Source organism: Amblyomma americanum, chromosome 2 (genome assembly GCF_052857255.1).
Source record: "Amblyomma americanum isolate KBUSLIRL-KWMA chromosome 2, ASM5285725v1, whole genome shotgun sequence".
Taxonomy (NCBI): Eukaryota; Metazoa; Arthropoda; class Arachnida; order Ixodida; family Ixodidae; genus Amblyomma; species Amblyomma americanum.
Genome location: NC_135498.1, coordinates 95,241,225 through 95,260,048, shown reverse-complemented (window position 1 = coordinate 95,260,048; position 18,824 = coordinate 95,241,225). Strand labels below are relative to the sequence as shown.

Sequence of the window (18,824 nt, the reverse complement as noted above, 5' to 3'; positions counted from 1 at the left end):
GTGACGGAATATGGAAGTTGAGGATTAAAAATTGTATTTAAAGAAAAATGGCGAATTTATTGTTAATAGCTTCAAGAAAAGCCGAGCATAGCGGTCATTGTCAGCACAGCGTTTCAAAGGGGACGCTCCTATCCACCATCTATTCACACATCTCGTGCTCAAGGCTGGTGCCCAGAGCCGCTGTAGAAGTGGACGAAGGTGATTCCGCGAACGCACGATGCGGGATGAACATTCGGCACTCCGAGCTCTAGTCACGCACTCTGCGCTCAACACTGAGTACGTGTCGGTATATACTGTTGCTTACCCATACGCTCTTCTCCTGAGGATAGCGAACGCCTTCCAGTACCGTAAAGAATAGACAGACTGTAGGTTGAGAGAAGAATACTTCGCCCGCTCTATTAATGTATTGCGGGCACCGTAAAAAATAGATAGGGACAGGTTGTAGTCTGAGCAATTTAAAGTGAGCAAGAAGAAAACTAGCAGAGCTTTAGCGCTTCTTAAACCTATTGATACGAGTGAAAGCTCTGTTAAGCATGCTTACGCGTAGTTTGGCGTCGTAGTTGATCCGGCGCGTCATCTATGGTGAGACGGAGCAACCGAGCGCCAGCGAAGCAGCCGTTGTACCCACGCTAATCACGTTGTGAAGCAGCGGCGAGACTCCGAGTGAGCGCAGTTGCGGCGTCTCTCCAAAGCGGGTCACGTGGCTTGACGTCACTTTCCATACCTCCGCACCGCCGGCTCAAAGTCAAAGGCGCACCAATCTTGACCTTTGAAGTTGTAGTGCGAAAAATAGAACGTTCGCTCTAACAGAACCTCGTCCGCACCACTGCTGTATCACTTGTGCTGCAGAGAACAGTGCAACGGGTGAGAAAAGGAACAAAAATACAATTTCCCAGCCCGTACCAGCAGATGCGCCGCGGTAAAGAACAGTTGCACAACCTCATTCGAGCACTTCTGTTAGCGATTTCGGGCAAAGCGCCTAGGCAATCACTGTGTTGCATTAAATATTCGTCGCCGAGAAATGGCTGCCAATATTTGAGGACGGGTATTCATGCTGCGAGGTATAACTGCTAATATATGCTACCCAATCGCACCACCCAATGGAACCCTCTCCATAGTCACGACTAATATATCATGAGGTCGGACAGTCTAAAACTGAGATTAGCTTGCTGAAAAATATAAAAAGAAGCGGCATATGATGAATCATCTAACTGAGCCGTGGTCCACAGCTCCGACATCGCAGTCTATCTACGAGCAGCCGTCAGAGAGAGATATAGCGCTCAGAACTACCGAACGCAGGCCACTTTATGCATAGTGGAGGGAAGGACAACAGTCCGCGTCAGAGCGAGTGCTTCTGCCGGAACGTATGTAGGGAGGGGCAGGGCCAGAGCAACTTAGTACTGTTGGTGCCTGAGCACTGCCTTCCCTTAATTCTGCGCTGAGTTTGTAGTATGCAATGGTTATCCTATTTCAAAAGTGCGCTAAAATTTCGTCTAGTGACGCCTTAACACTGAGCGAATATATGTAATAAATAATTTTTATATCGTTTACTGGGATACAGCGTTTAATGGGAACTATATTTTAATGTTACTGCTTTGGAGCACTAAATATAAAAAATAATGTCAAATCATATAAAACTGCGTTTCCTTTCTCTGCGCAGAAGCCTACTAACGCCACTATAAACTATGCTTGTACAAGTCGTGATTATGCAATAAATCACGACACTTTTAAGCTCGTTTTATATATTTCGCAGCCGAACAAAGACGCCTCAGCACGCTCATAGTCTTGGCAGCGATACAAAGAACTGCTGAAGTATAGCTTCAACTATACTTACACTAAAGCTTCAGCTATAGCTTAAAGCTATACTATAGCTTTAGGACTCAGAGCTTCAGAAGTATAGCGTTCAGCTTTTCTGTTTTTATCAATTTTGTTGAAATTCCAGATTTTTCGTTTTTTTTAATCACCTATACGAAGAGGTCTCTCATCGGTTACGTGCCCTTTCGGCATATAAAACAATCTGTGGTTCATCTACACTGAAATGTGACGTACATTTTCAAGCTTTACCGTCAAATCATGTTCAAGTTAGCGCTTCTTTTTACACTGGCAGGATAAAATAACTAAATTTTACCCACCTCGGCAGTTAATGAATTGGTGTTAAGAGATATGCCTTCGTTTCTTTCTCTCTACCGACTATTCGCCCCTGTGACATCCCAACCTACCATTATTTCGCAGGCCAGAAAAGTGTCGCTTTATGGACTCCAAGATGAAGCCTCTTTGGCTCGTCTTTGAAAACAGTGATCCTGCTACGGATGACATTGCCATCATATTCAAATACGGAGACGGCAAGTATACAAGTATCATAATACACTTCTCGGTGCTTGTATTAAGAGAGCGCTGTGTGTGCATGACATCTTCTACCTTATATTCGCTCCAAGTTGTTGAATAAGCAATGGAACAGCAAGATTCCTGACCCTTCCGGTTGACAAGCCACCCGTTACTCAATATCTCAATAGCAGTAGCTTAGGCTAGCAGCAGCTTAATAGCAATATGAATTGTAGACCCTGCAGGCACTTCTATGCTGACACATTTGTATGCACAACAAGCGCTTTCTGCCAGTTAACACTGTTTTAATGCTTCGCAGACTTACGGCAAGACATGCTGACGTTGCAAATGATTCGCATCATGGACAAGCTGTGGAAAGACGAGGGCTACGACTTCAGGTAGAGCAGCCAATGTTCTTTGTCGCCATTCGCTAGTTTTCAGCCTGCCTCGTGCTGGCTGGATGACATCGCCTTCACAACGCTAGCCTCTATATTATATAGAACTGTCCAGCTCACTTTTTTCACCGCGAAGGAGATAGGTGCTTAAATTAATGCAGTCTTATAGCAGGCACTGGACATTAAACAATAAGCATGAAAATATTAAGGCTCAAAGTTATGAATAGCATTCTTGCAAAGTGTATAGCGACCTCTTACGGCACCGAAAGGGAAAATAAGAACTTTGAAGATTTAAGCAAACACCAATCGCTGCTCCAGTTACTTACAAAGCACCAGCAGCTCGTTGCTTGCAGTGCTCGCAAAAAATGAAAAAAGAGGCAAATATCAACATGGTAAAAAATATACTTTTGCTCTCAATGAAAAAAAGTACCATTACTCCAGTCGCGATGTACCTTTCTCGAAGGTTGCGATTATTTGCTAAAGACGATAACTGAATAAGTCCAGAAAATCAACCAGGAATCCTCATGTGAGAGCACGAGCAAATAAAAGAAATTTTAGCTGCGGAAGAAAGAATTTCAACTTATCACGCTTTACGAAGCCTGTTATATCCAGCAGCACAAGCGCAAACGCTTAATTTGTTTATTACGCATCACAGTACTGTATTTCTCATTGTTTCCCTGAACTTATTTGTAGAAATTTTTATGCATCTAATACTGAAAGCTCACCTAAAATATCCCCGCTTTCTGCCTACAGTCCTCATTAGAGCTTAATTGGTAGTGACCTCTGTTGATTTATCTACGCCGTTTACCTGGCGTGTCTTCATGAAACGCTGCCCTGGGCCAGGATGATACCATATGAGTGCCTGTCTACGGATCACAACGTCGGTTTGATTGAGGTGGTCCGCCAGTCCAACACCATCGCCAACATCCAGAAGCTGCACAACTCGAGCGCCACGTCGGCCTTCAAGACAGGCTCGCTCCTCGCCTGGATTAAAGAACACAACAAGACACCAGACAGGTGTGGTATGCTCCGGCCGGCAGCGAGCGCACAATGCGATACGCGAGTGTGCACTGCATGTAACCGCGAAAAACGTGACGAAACTCTTGTGCCGAGCGTTGTTGAGACCGCGCCAGATAACTTGAACGTCATTGCCGCCCTTCGAGACATTTAAATTTGTGCACAGCTGGATAAGTCACCTCGAAATGATGCTCTATCATATTAATAAATTAGCAGTTAAAATGCAGCTGATACAGTTCAGGCAGTAGCGGTTTTGCAAGAGGGCGCGACAGTTTCAAGTTTGTTATGAAGATTTAATTTTAAGCCGATTAGTGCTGTTTATTTCCCGTTTACTAGAAGTTGAGAAAAGTGAGCAGCAGTAAAAAATTCTCACACTGGCACAGTAGCTACACACCGTTGCTTATCCTCTTATCAATATTTTTGAGGAGTGTTTTGGGCTATATTCGGGTACAACCCAAGAACGAAGTGACACATCAGGTCAACGCATATGCCCTCCAAGCAATGTAGTTCATATGTATTGTCATGACGTCGTGGTCAGCCGCCTTGTGGTCAGGGGCAGTTATTTTATTTATCTTATTTATTTGCAAATACTGTTGGCCGTGGGGCCATTACAGTGGTGGGGCGTGACACTTAAGGAGCAACATGCTCCCTTGCAATACAAAGTTCACCTTCATCTACACAATCACATTTCTTGCAACAACAATTTTTTTTTTTTTTTTGCAGGAGCAGTGTTAATAAATATTCACTTTGAAATCTGTGAATTGACACAGAAAACAAAAAAGGAAGAACCATTATACATTTCCGCTCTTCATCCTTAGGCGAGATGCAACCACAAAGCGGCTAGGCATATGTATTGCATTGATAAGGTATTTTGTTGTGAAGTTGAAATAGCTTTTTCAAATGTTGTTAAAGGGACACTGAGGAGAACTCTATCGATAAATTTTTTTTATTAGCAAAATCTGACAGTTCGGCATTTCATGGTTTTGTTGCCAATTTTCCGCGAGCGAAAGGTGCATTTATTTCAAAGAAACTTGGATTCCAAGTTGAAAAAGTTTTTCCCGCCGCTCCGATTCAAACTCGAGAACTCTTATGATGTCACAGGACGGAGTGACGTGAAACGTGACGTAAACGCACTTCGTGATTTCTGGAAGCTAGCGGTGCGGTCTATCAGCTGCCGAAATGAAAGCTACCGCCGCCACACGTTGAAAGCATCTATCGGGTGTCGCTACCGTCGCTTCGTTTACGGTTACACCGACGTCTTGCCAGCGTTACGATGGATCCTATTCCCGAACCCCACGACGAAGTTCTCGCAAAAACTCCGGCCTGCATTTCAGCGACCGCAGCCCCAGAGAGCGTGCGATGCTTTTGAGGGAGCACGGTTAGGTTAGGCGCCGGCGGGTCGTTTCCCCCTTCCTCAGTTAACAGCCGTTGCAAATCAGATATCATAACCCCAGTGCGGGGAGTCGCGAGGAGCCAGGACAAGGTCGGCGCGTTGCGCCCATCGGCGGCTGGCCAGGGCTTTGGGGCCAACGGATTGTGATTCCTTGAATGGCGTGGTTGCACGGTGCAGCAGGCGGCGTCGAGGTCTCCCACGGTTGCAAGGGCCAGGTTATTTTTTTTTTCTGCCACAAAAAAGAAAAACGAATGGGTGCTCAAGGGCGCTCGCGTTTAAAGTTGGCGGCTTAAAACTAAAGCCGACGCACGACGCTTCAACGGCTTCAGCTGGATCAAATGGGTCCACTGGATCGGGCTCTCTCGCCCACTTGCATGTACTTTCGGAGGTGTACTGTGAATGGATTAAATTAGCCGAGAGCTCGAAAAGAACAAACCCGCCCAACTGCCGAAGCTATTGAATTAAGTCACAACGCGCACCTCGCCGCGGAGCCGAATCGGTCTGGACGGGCCGGCGGCGGCTGGAGCACTCGGCGCGAAATAGAGACATGCTCGAAGCACTCCGCCAGAGTACGCCGAAGCCGCCGAACGCGTCGGCTGTCAAGCGCAGTTGGAGTATAGAGGGTCTCGCTTTGACCGGCGTGACTTCGCCGTGCAGGGCGCGCGCGCGCATTACGCCGGCGTATAAACGCGATATAACAGAGCCTGAGCTTCAGCTCTAACCAACGCATTCGGTGGCGGCATCTATGGGAGCCACTGAAACCCCCCGCCCACTCACTGAATAAAAGAAAAAATTCCGCGCCGAGGCTGGGAGCCGAACCAGTGCCTTTGGCGTATGAGGCGGAGACGCCACCACTCCGCCACGACGGCTCAAGGTCAGCAATTAATAAAGGCGCTTCTAGTGAATGCATTGTTCCAATGCAGAAAAGTCCGCGCTTTCGCTACGTATATCCTGGCTTAACAGAGCTAGGATATCAGCAATTTTTCTAACTGCCTTCTACCTTGTGTCCCGTCCCTAATAAACGATTTCCGTTACATAGTTTGAAGTTGTCTGGCACAGCCGGGATCGTTTCGACGGGCGGACGTGCGAAGACACAAGGGCTCTTTATACTGCTAACTGCCTTCTACGATCACCGACCATCGTGCCATCATACTTTATTATCGGCCGTGGCGATCATCTGACCAGCCTTAACAAGCTCCTTCAAAATTTAACTAGCACTTGAAACGGCACTTGGAGTTCCTCTGCGGTTCGGCGCTTGTAAATCGAGGCGCGTGAAAAACAAAACCGCAGGGCACGCAAAGCTCATAGACGCAAAGCGCGATAACAAATCGAAACTCTCCTGGCCGCCTGTGGCGCCGCCAAGCATCAGTTTTCTTTGCTTTCAACATTCAGGTTGTCTTTTTTCTGTCTGTCTTGTGTGATAAAAGTGTACTATCGGTTTTAAAACGCAAATTACTTCAATATTGAACCGTGCAACCTTCCTTTGTCAGCCTAAGAGATTCGCGACCTTCATGTAGGTGGAAAAATGCCTCCAAGGTGGCGTCTCTTGTCTTATGACGTCAGCACGCTTGTACTTGCGAGGTTGGCCTGTGGCGGCGATACCTGTATTTTGGTTCTTGCTATTTTCTACCTTACAAGAGCTGTGTTTTCAGTAAGAGTGGCGTTTTTGTCATCAGGAGCGCGTATTCTATCGATACAAGCCAACTTCACTTTCTCCTCAGTGTCCCTTTAACGTACTGGACTGTGAGAAAGAAGCTGGTAAATCATTCCATTCTGCTATCGTCCTCGGAAAGTAAAAATTAGCTTGCACATTAATGCATGGGTTCGGGGTTTGGTAACAGTATTCGTTGCTTGCTCTCATGGGTAAGTTCCTTGGGGACCAGGCAATCGGTATTATTTATGTTGAAGGAATTTCTTGAGAGCTGAAATAAAAATTTTATCTGTCAGTCGCCGGTATTCGGCTAGGGGTGGCGCAGTAAGAAGGCGCAGCATCTATGTTACAGAGTCAGTATGCGTATATCAGGAAGATATAAATCGAGCTGCTCTTCTTTGCACACTTTAAAGTTTTTTTATTAAACCACTTTCTAGAGATCCTATATAATGCAGGCATATTCTACTGTTCGTTGCACATAAGTTAAATAGGCAGGTAATTTGGCAGATTGTGAGGCCAGTTTTAATCCTCGACGCAATGATCAGTTCTTTTCATCGACTGAACCGATTTTTAGCACATAAATTTTCCACCTTAAATCTCTAGAAATTAGGACTCCCAGGAATTAATTGTTGCTACTGTGTTAAGTGCGGTATAGCCGAGCATACAACAGTGCTCATGGGCATGTTAAGTACGGTTCGTGACACCCAAAACTACAGTTTTTTTTTCTTAATTGGTCTTCATTTTGCAGCCTTAGCATCATTTTTCCACTGCTGCGAGAGAATAATTAAAGGTGCTATGACAGCCTATTTTCACGCATGCCCTGCTTATCGCATTTAAGTTTCAACGCATTAAATTAAAATTCCCCCAAGTATCAGTTGATTCTGTGCGGCAAATAGTTTTAAAACAAATTTTTTCCGTTTCTTCTGCGAACTGCTTGCTGGTCTGGCAATCTCTGATCGCTGACGTCACAGGCAAATACACGCCCCGGGCCGTCTGCTGCGCGCTGTTGAGGTTCTTGCATGCACACCGTAGACGGCGGTCCCTCGAAAAGTTTTCTTTTTTTAGCTTATAGAAATAAAATGCATTTTCCGTGCTTTCTTTTCGGAAGCCTTCAACTTAGTACGCGGGCTGAGATCCTCCGGAAAGCGGACCTCCTCATGGCACCCGTTTTGTGATCGTTAAGGAAACAAAAATCTGCTTTATTATTTACGCTCAGAAACACGTTAGTTTTATGTTATGAGTGTGGTCTCTTCTGAGCAGTCAAGTGCTCACGTATGTGCAAAGCGGCACGTACCGTATATGCCTTCGCCGATGTGGGCCGTGAAACTCGCGCCGTTTTGTAGCTGGCTACCAATTTCTTATCCGCTATTCATCGGCTCGATAATTAAACTCTAATTATCACAAGATGGCACTATAGTAACCTCGAAGCACGAAAGAAGGAGGGAAAAGTGCCGAATGAGAGGACTTCCCTGCTGCATGTGTGCATTTGTAAGTCCTACATACATTCCCTCCAGCTCGTAGAACCCTTTTGCGGGAACCAAGCCGCTTGCAAAACCCTACGCGACTCGAATGCTTTCACTGCCCGCACCGATGAATAGTTGCCGCCGTCTAAATGAGTGCTTGAAAATAATTGTACATCATTTAGTGTTAATTGGGCGTTCGTATTGTGGCCCATGGAAATGCGACGATTACAAGTGCAGCCCCGCGCTGGGGTTGTTTACACAGCTGTGCGCAAACAGTACTGCTCGTTTGCGTAGCATAAAACGCAAGGGGGGCTCTCCATATTTTTAATATTACGTAGTATTGCTCACAAACTGTAGTTTTACTCATTTACACACTATGATAACACTGCAGTAATTAAGCGCATCTGATGATATATATCCTCTGCTTGGGAAATGCTTCGCGTAGGATCGGCGCTTCCCGCTTAATTGTATCTGCTTCCTTATATGTCAACAATATTTGATTTGAAATCGTTGCAGTCAAAGATACGTTTGGACATTACTTGAATTAATGAAAACCACCAGATTTGTTGTCCACAGTCGACGCCGACGGCTGCTGCCGGCTGCCTGCAGCACATGCTGTGAAGACCGCGTCACATATCGACACTTCCCCCTTATTGTACTCGCGCCCTGCGATAGAGGCAGTCATTGCTTTGAGCGCACTGTAGCCAAATCTACGCTCGACAGCTATTTTCAGGTGCTGAAACTTTCGAATTCGCTCTCCGCAATCGCCGAAATCGCACACACGAATCCTGCATACTCGCTAGGCCTCGTCACGAAAGGGGGCGGTGGTCCATCGTCGACCGAAATTCAAGAATGTGGCAAGAGTTCTCCGCTGATTAGTAAAAAAGTGTGAAGTTATGAAATACAGCCGCTCGTTTCGCTTTTTTCGATACGGATAAGGTGCACAACCACAGTTTTTCGGGCTGTCAATTCACCGGCGTGAAGCTTTCGCCCAGCCGCACAAGCCCAGGCTAGTGCGGCGAGCGACGAGCGGCACCGTCGTGCGGCGTTTTCTGTCCGTGTCGCTTGTCTCGCCGATAGGTTCTATGCGTAGGCACCGAATGAAAGCACATCTTCGCTGGTGCGCGCACATCGCGTATGTCGCCGTGGCTAGCATGATGATGCCCAATAAGTTTTAAAGTTCTTAAGTTTATAGAATGTCGTACCAACTGGTTCCACACCATACTAGACCAGTTCCCACTAAGTTCACTGTTTACACTACTGCGATACGGGGTCGTTGATCATGCTAGCGTCGTCGTCGGTCTAGCGTGACAGACCGGCGCGTCAGCGACGGCATTTGCATACCGGCCAGCCAACCGACCACCGATCGCCGTTGCATCGGCCTAGTGTTACTGGACCCTACCTATACCGCAGAACAACTGTGTTACTGTTATTAACGATTTGAGGCACCAGTCACTCACATATGAGGGACGACTGCTACTTCGACCGCCCGCGAAAGTACATATAGGAATGGGACATCGCTGTGCACATTGCAGCAACGAGAGCAGACGACGTTGCTCCGTGTGGGCCCTAGAGATGTCACGAAAGCATTCAATATGGCGGTCGCTGCCGGTGGGAGGAGTTCCACATTCTCAATTTCGATCGCATTTTTCACAATATACAGCGGGTCCAGGACAACCAAATTTCGGAACTGAATTATAAGCTCTTGTATTAGTTACTCAAGCACAAAACTGCTACATGAACGACCATGTCATGGCCCCTTTAAGTTCTTTTTGATTGTCTGTATTATTTATGCTGCAGTAGAGCAAGCAGTCGTCGGCGAAAGGGCTCACTGTAACTTCTTTATTAATATCAGATTCAATGTAGTTAATGCCGATTAAAGACAAAACCGGACCCAAGCCGGACCCCTGAGGTACAGCGGAACTGACGCTCAATTCTGATTTACTACCACTGACTTCGACATTCGTAGTAATGACGATCATGACAATAGAAGAGCGAGTTGGCGGGCTAGATAGTTTTTTGCATGGTGAGGAAACAGCGCAAGGGACCAGACACAAGGAACCAAACACTGACAGACACCCACGAGGCGCTGACTATATACTGAATCTTTGTTTGGAAGACAAAGAATATATATCGAAGAAAAAAACTATCGGTACATCGATAAGAGGGTTGCTCGGTCACCGGTGTTCAGAGAATAATCACGTCTGTAGTAAAACATGTACCTGTGAAATAAGTGACGATGGAAGGTAATTAAGAGGGAGGGGGCGTAGAGGGCCGTCGCCGCGCGAAAAGCCGTAAACACTAAAGGGAGGTGAAGTAACGGATGCCCAAAAGTGGCTAAAATCGATAAAACAAAAAGGTGCGAGGTGCAGAGGGCCTTCAATTAAAAAAAAATATTGAAACCTAATGGAAGCTGAAGTTAAAGAAACCCAAAAGAGACTAAAAAATTTAAAAATTGGAGAGGGCAATCAAGCTCCAGAATGATGATATGACGTGATAGCGTAATGTGTTAGATTCCCTACCTAGACCGACTTGCTACTCTTTTTTATTTATTATTCCTTCCGGGATTTTTCGCTCACGGCCAAAGCCTTCGACGCCAGGTGAACCTGATGCTGCTGATTCTACGTATGGTTAAACGGACGCGCGGAGCGGCAAACCACGTTGAAGCGCTGCCAGGTGCCTTGCCGAAAAGCGCGGGGCTCAGGTTGCAGTCGTAGTTCATTGGCGCATCGTTCTCGACAAACCCGGTGCCACGAGCGCCAGCATAGCTTCCGCGCCGAAGAACGGGCAGCAAGCCGCAAGCTTCGTGGTGAACGCGCTTTGGATGTGCGCTTCGTTGTTCGCCGCTCATCGCGCGATTCCTGTGTCCCCGCACGGCCCGCTGCGCCCGAACGAGACAAGCGGGAGGCGCTGCCGTCGCGCGCTATCTGTTGGGGCCATGGAAGTAGTAAAAAAACTAGGAGGGAGCATGACGTCCCGCGCTCAGCCTCTGCAAGCCATCCTCCTCTGACGCCGCTGCTGACTCTTGGGAAATAGGCCCTCCACAGTTACCAGACTGCCAACCAGCTTCGATGCGGTGCTTTTTAGTGAACGTCCGTGCTTGGCAACACAGCGAGAGAACGAAACGAAAACCGAAATCCGGCTAAGAGCTGCCGCTGCCTTGTCACGTGAGAGCCTATTTCCCATGATGCTTTCCATTATATCTTTTATGACTAGGCTTCAAGACTATGACGCCACGCTCCCTTCTAGTTTTTTCTTCCTCCATGGTTGGGGCAGTGGCGTGCATTGCTAGGAGGAGGAGGGGAGTGGTTTTAGTGGGTGCCACGTAATGGCGCTACGTGCGCGCCAAGCGAAGAGGAAAAGTAGCGGAAACGCGTACTTTGCTACTCGCTGAACTGCGACTTCTCAAATTTCCATGCTCATAATTACTCATAAGCACCACAGTGCATGTCTCTAAAGCACCCTTCTAAGACAGCACCGTATTCACTAGACGCGCCTTTGTTCATTCCCGTCTATCGAGCTGGCGTGGCGGAATGGTTAGCGTGCTCGTCTCTCATCTCGGAGGCCCTGGTTCGATTCCCCGACTCGACCAATCCCTTTCTCTGTTTTATTTTAATCTTTATTTTGCTCACGACCAACACCGCCAACGACGACACCGGCTCTTCTGCGACACGGAGCCCTTAACGCTGTCGCATTAAAACGGGAAAGCTGAGAGGTGTACGGGCCTTCAGGCACGAAACATTGAAATCAGCCTGATAATAAAAGTGGGCCAAAAGCTCAAAAACCAGACAAACGCACAGAAATACCTACGTTTCTTGTGCCTCCTATTCAGTGCCTTTGTCCTGCGGGAAGCAATACATTGGTCATACGGGGATGGGCATAAATATAGGGCTGCAAGAATGTGAAAACAACGTTGCAACCGATGGTAACATTGCCGTCTCCGGGAATCTGGCCAAACACTGCAAAAAATGTGAAAGTGTAACTTTCACATCAATATTCGATGAATGCGTTATTATCAGTAAAGGTCGAGACCATACGTCTAGATTAGAGATATAATTGAAGCTATCAAAATCCGTCGTGCCAAGGATCACTATGTCATTACATGGTCTACTTATTCTTCTAAGAAAGAACTGAAATTCCTAAGCACAGCTGGGCATACATTGTGACATGTCACTTTGCTCGAATGTTTCACTGCTCCTGTCATTGTGATTCATCGTTGAACTCCTGGTTTCTGAGGTTTTGGACCACTCCTTTTATTATTGGACTGGTTTTAATGTTTTCCGCTTGAAGGCCGTCTACACCTCCCAACTTTCCGGAGTTGAAGTTTATAGCCTCTTTTTGGCCCCTTCAATGCCACCTTTCGTTAGGTTTTAATGTTTTTTGCTGGAAGGCCCTTTACACCTTGCAGCTTTCCGTTTTTATCGATTTTGGCCCCTTTTGGGCACCTGTTCACCTTCTTTTAGTGTTTATCTGCTGTTCGCGCGACGGCCCTCTACACTCCCCTCCCTCGTATTCCTCTTTCACCTCCATTTATTTCAGAAATAGATGCTTTACTATAGACGTGACTATTCTCTGCATTCTGGTGACCGAGCAACCCTCTTATGCATGTACCAGCTCTTTTTTACTTGTCTATATATTCTGTGCAATTCGATATAAAGATTGAGTTGATAGTCACCGCCCATGTGCGTCTTTCAGTGTTTAGCTCCTTGTGTCTAGTCCCTAGCGCTGTTCCCTCACCATGCATGGCAATAGGCCGAGGCCATTGTTTGGAGGGCCTCCATGTTAAGGGGCATTGCCCCTTTGTTCTTAAGTTGTATCCGACTATAGGCAGCAGCTTACAAATCGGGTTTATTTATGGCCTATTTTGGATATGATCTGTATCCGAGATCCACCGTTTATTAGGCTGCATAGCTCACTCTTAAGCGCGATGAAAATCTACGAGTCATTTTCCGGCTCTAAACTTAGCACACAACGAATACTCGCATCAGTATCGGCATTTTGCACCTTGTTTACGTGTGCTATGCTACATCCCCATGAATGTTGCAGCCTCAACAAAGCCGTGGAGAACTTCACTTTGTCATGCGCTGGTTACTGCGTGGCAACATACGTTCTTGGCGTCGCAGATAGGCACAGTGACAACATTATGGTCAAGGCCAATGGAGAGGTGAGCCCTCGCCTTGTGCGACAGTTCATGTGTACAATGTCCCATAATAATGGCAACATTATTGCATCGCTTTAGTCTATTTATTTTCACTGCGAGTAGTTGTGCCGCCGAAATGCAGCACCGTTCTGCGTGGAATCCCCTCAAGTGAACCTTCAGGACCGAGCGCGTTAGAAAATCTTTATAATGTGATGAGAGGTACGCAAGCGAACATACTTCCACAGTACGTATGCTGTGAATGTTGGGGCGACTGTTGAAGGGCTACACGAGGTATGCAGGGAAGAATATAGTACTGAACTGGTGGCGCTGGAATGTTTACGTTGCTGTATTTCAACTATTGTTTGTAGATGACAATACACAGCAGTACTACTTGCGTTTCGCTATGGATTTAAGAGCAAAGCTCTGCGTAAGCGCCTTTGGGACGGCGTGCGAATTGAGTTGAATATTATGAAGTATTGCGTTCGGAACACACAGAGACATGCCCGGAGCCGGAGATGTGCGATCTTATTTATGCTACATAACGACGAGGAAACTCCCCAGCGCCGCCCTGCCGTTTCACAGAATGAGAAAATTCGTTAATGGCGCTGCTCTCTCTCTGCTTCTATTAGAAGATTTTGCATCGCCTATTATTAGTGCCGGAGGTTTTTTTCTTATACACAGAAGATCCCGTGAGCCATAAGGCAAGACTTCCTGTTGGCACCGATGAAAGCAAGATCAATATCTGTGATAGCTGTCTTTATTTCAATCCCATGAATTTCATTGAAGAGAAGCTCAATGTTGTGTAGCTTAGGCTAATGTATAAACGGCGTTTCAATTTAGAGTCTGATATGCTTGATCTCCTTTGGAAAGAAATCACATTGAATTCCAAAAGGGTGTAGCAGGAGAAGCTGCAATTTGTGCGCAAGTAAGAATCTCTAAATCGGTAATAACTTCTAAACCTACGGGATACGGTTTGAGGAGTTTGATTTCGTGTGTGAATCCGTGTGACGAGCGGCGACGCGACTATATGAATGCCTTTGGCATTCGTTGCCGTTGGCAGTTGTTCCACATCGACTACGGCCACATCCTGGGCAAATTCAAGGAGAAGTTCGGCATCAAGCGGGAACGGGTGCCTTTCGTTCTCGCCGACGACTTTGTTCACGTCATCACGCACGGACGCCGGAACAGCGACACCGCCGCGTTCAAAAGGTACGCTTTTTGGGTCTTCTTATACTTCTTCACAAGTGAAGGAAAACCTGCCCTGCTTTGGTCACCAGCCGCGAATTAAAGCGGCTACTTTCCCCGGTAAGTGCATGCATCAGACAAATATTTTAATTACGAGTGCTTCGGTCAGTTTTCAAAGCCTTTTCTACCTTCACTACAAGCATCTATTGTAAAGCCACATGCGCACATAGTTTACTTTTTTCATGTGTTTGGGCGCCGCTCATGGCACATTTTTCTTGATGCCACGTTCCGCTTTCGGCGGTGCCTTAATTAGAGTGGTATTATTGGAGAAGGCGCCCTGAACTGATCCTTAGCTAATAAGTCACAAAGCCTGCGTTTGTCACTGTAATGCGAAGCGTAGGTACTTTTACCCTCTCTGTCTTTGGTTTTAACAATTAAGCTTTGGTAGCGCGCCGGCCCCTTTACAATTATAGCTGGTGCACTGGTACAGGGCTAAAATAGCAAGTATGAAAGGCAGCAAATTAGCACCACTGAATCGAATGAAATCCAAAACACATAGTCTTGCTCATCTGCTTTCAACATAATTAGTGCTATTTGGGCTCATCACGCAAGCGTAGCACCAGGTTGAACCAGGAAAGACAAAGTTGCCACGGTTGAACAGCGGCTGTTCCACACTACATGTCACCCTGCCTTAGAACAATTGTGTCAAAATCAGTTTAGGCGAAGGGAATGAGAAGTGGCGAGAAAAGAAGAGAAGACGATGATGCCGTTATATAGGGAGATGTCCACGCACACACTGGCTGGCACTTGTCTCTCGCGCAGATTGTAATGCATTGCACTCGCGGCAGGTGTCTTACACACACAAAGCCGCACATAACTGACACATGAATAAGAGATGGGCCACCATTTGCACATATCCTAGCGAACTCATGGATGGTAAAATAGATGGAGCAGTGTTAATGGTACAGGCCACGTACAGCTGCGGAGACACCTGTTTTCGCATGCACACACACTTCCCGGCATGGTCGCAGTGTAATTTACCCACGAGAGAAAGGAGAAAGTTTACATACGAAGCAGTGAGAGCTCTACACAGAGGCGTAGATGGGAACAACGGAGTGAGTACATACGTACGTCTGCCAGGGATGACACAGAGCTTTGCTTTTTGTACTTGTTTTATTTTTAAGGGCCAGCAAGAAAGAAATGAGGAAGAATGGGGCCTATTGTGCTCTTGAGCAGCATACTAAACATGAAATTATGGCTAGTTGATGCTTGGTTGATAGCTTCAACCTGGTTACTAGCGCTAAATAACACAAACGGCAGCAAAAAAAGCACACGGCGCAGTGAGTCATGTGTTCCTTTTCGATGTCCCTTGTGTTATTTAGGGCCAGCAGCCATGGCGCATCGATGATTCAAGCACCAACTAGCGCAGCTCTTTTCTTAAGAAAAGTGGGGAGCGTGAGCGCCCATTTGAATACTTCAAGGGAAAGGAAAGAGAACGTTGTTGACTGACGACCACCGCATACACGAAAGAGAGGAAACCGTTCAAACACGATAGTGATTCACACCTTACACCATTACCATTCAGACAGTCTAAATGGTCAATATAATTACCATTACTGTTACGTCGGTCAGTTCACGATCAGAAAAATATTAGTTGCTTGCTAACACTGTGAGATTTTCGCCTAGTTGTTCGCGTCAGTGCCGAGTACACATAATTCAATGAGCATTGATGCTGTTCTGATGAAACCGGTGTAAAGTGTCGGGTCTCTCAAAGCCGAGCATATGTGATGGCAAGCGTATTAGGCAACAATGAGGACAAGTGGAAACATGCGCAATCAGGAGAAGTGCATGAGCTTGTCCACACGTCACACACATCAACGCATCCTTCCGGTCTTCTCTTTCAAACCATTGAATAAAGACCGGCCAATAAGTAAATGTTATTGACTCCTCGGCGAAATTCTGGTGTTATCAAAACTTCAATATTTTACCTCCCACTCTAGCGTTCCACGAAACCTTCCTCTTGACACATCCCCGTAATTCTTTGAGTCAATCGTGTGCTTCACAGTTGGCACTGCGTGAGGGGTATTTAGGTTGATGCAATCTGAGTTAAGTACCACCAACAAATGTCATTGCATGATTTGAAGCACATGTGGGGATATGATTTTCCCGAGTGCATCCCCACATCAGAAAATACAAAGATCCATGGTTGGCCTAGGACTGAGAGCTTTGTCCCTGCTTCGCTATTCGTTCCCCGGTCCCTTCTGTCATGTCATTACTTCTTTACATTCAAGACTTCCTGATTAAAAGAGGATGAATTCGGGTGTCTGCAGATTCCAGCAGCTGTGTGAGGAGGCCTTCATTATTCTACGTCGACACGGCTCGCTTATCATCTCCCTGTTCGCCATGATGCTCACCACGGGCATGCCCGAGCTCACCTCGGAGAAGGACCTGGACTACCTGCGGGATGCCCTGGTGCTTGACTACTCCGAGGCGGACGCCCTGGCCCACTTCCGCGCCAAGTTGTATGAGGCGCGGAAGAACAGCTGGACAACGCAAATCAACTGGCTCGCGCACAACATCAGCAAGGACAACAAATAGCCACGGCGCATCACATGGTGTGGTGCGCTTTAAACATTTGTGAAGCGCCACGATTTGTACACCTCCACCTCATCATGTTGCTTGCATTTGGACTACGGGACTTATGTTTGTGCCATTGCGTTTTCGGCAAAAATTAAATTGTCTTACAACATTTACTTTTTGTGAAGGGCCTGTGCTCTCATTTCAAAGTCGTCTTTGTCAGGGATTACAACTGCACGTGCACCGGTCCGTTTTCTGAGGAGCAGATTTCTATTTGCGTGCCCAAAGCGAATAGAAACGGTTCTTGTAATCACTTACAAAGTTTCTAAGCGATCCCGTCAGTTTCACAATGTGGCACGTTATGGCTCGAAGTTCACTTTCTGGCATTTAAATATATGCTCGCTGTAATATTGCGCGGAATAGCTGTCATAGAGAACAGCGTGCAAACTTCCCTTTGGGAAATGCGAACGCAAGCACTTTTTGAGCACACGTCATGATCCTTGGTGCGCTCAAATAGATAGCATCGGCGCGTACTGTACGGAGTGCTGAGTTGGCGTTCAATGCCGCATTTCTGTTTCAAGCAATGGCTGTGCGACTTGTTCTTCGCTCTTCTGTGTGTACAGATGTGAAATAAGGCAACTGAATGGGCTGCTCCAAGACAATCGAGAACCAGCGAAAGTGAGTGCACAGAAATAATCAGCCAAATCATTGGTCGGCAGCGAGTGGCGAACTTATTGACCTGCGTCTTTCGACATTACTTACCCGAGTATGTAATACAAGGAAAGGGATCAAGGCTTTTCTATTTCTTGCAACGAAAAAAGTTACGGGGCGACAATAAAAGATGCAGAGAATCGACACGCTTGGTGGTCTCTTAACTGTGCCTCACTGTGAAGAACTAGTCGGTAAGTGCACTACATCAACCCCTAAGGTCCTCAGCATATTTAAGTGTCTGTCCCTTACTGAAGGGCAAACCGCAATAACTTTGGTTGTATAGATGGTGAACTGGGCTTGCGCGGGCGCGAATTGCTTGATCCCAACGCCGAGGCAACGGCGCCGCGATCAGGAGCCCTGACCACTTCGGCCCTGCTGAGCCGCTTTGGCGGCAGGAGGTCGCCTCCTATAGACAACAGTTTTTAGTGAGGGGCGAGTATGTTCTAAGGGAGAGTCGTTGGAGTATGGTCGAATAGGGGAGTGGGACGTGCACCGCCTCTTCTTGGTTGGGATGGCCTTGAACTGGTGGCCGGAGGCCTTGCACTAGTGACCATTATGCTCAGCGCCTTCCTCGCCAGTGACTCGTTTCTTCGAATAGTTCGCACTCTGAATGTCGTTCCAAAGCCACCGAGGCCAGTTACTTCTGGGTATGCGATACAGCTGGCCGGATCATCATGTGGAAGCTAGGAAAAGAGTAGTGGTGCAGGTCCGCATAGGTTCCTCGCTGGCTGCACTCGACGCCGTCAGCGTAGCTCTCTCGCTTACCGTTGAGGATTAGGCCTTTCAGGTTGGTCATATATGAGTGGTTGTGCCGCCAAGCTCCGTAGTACATGGCGGTGCAATTTCTCCCTGGTTTATCGACGTCTCGGTTGAAAGTATAGAAGGCGTAGTTGGTGCTGTGACTTAGTGCCTTAGGGCACAGTATAGTAATGCCGAAACATTACCGCGATACCACGAATTAGCCGCTATA

General features: G+C 46.9%; 1 protein-coding gene across 1 annotated transcript in view; it reads left to right on the top strand.

The window, feature by feature from the left end:
* The window catches only part of Pi3K92E (phosphatidylinositol 3-kinase 92E), a 56,717-nt gene extending 39,398 nt beyond the window's left edge, over positions 1–17,319 (top strand). Inside the window, exons 16-21 of the mRNA XM_077654938.1 lie at positions 2,233–2,342; positions 2,642–2,720; positions 3,561–3,734; positions 13,288–13,405; positions 14,442–14,590; positions 16,897–17,319. Of these exons, the coding sequence (XP_077511064.1) occupies positions 2,233–2,342; positions 2,642–2,720; positions 3,561–3,734; positions 13,288–13,405; positions 14,442–14,590; positions 16,897–17,164 (898 nt within the window). The 3' untranslated portion in view covers positions 17,165–17,319. The remainder of the gene's footprint in view (positions 1–2,232; positions 2,343–2,641; positions 2,721–3,560; positions 3,735–13,287; positions 13,406–14,441; positions 14,591–16,896) is intronic.
* The last annotated feature ends 1,505 nt before the right edge of the window (positions 17,320–18,824 follow it).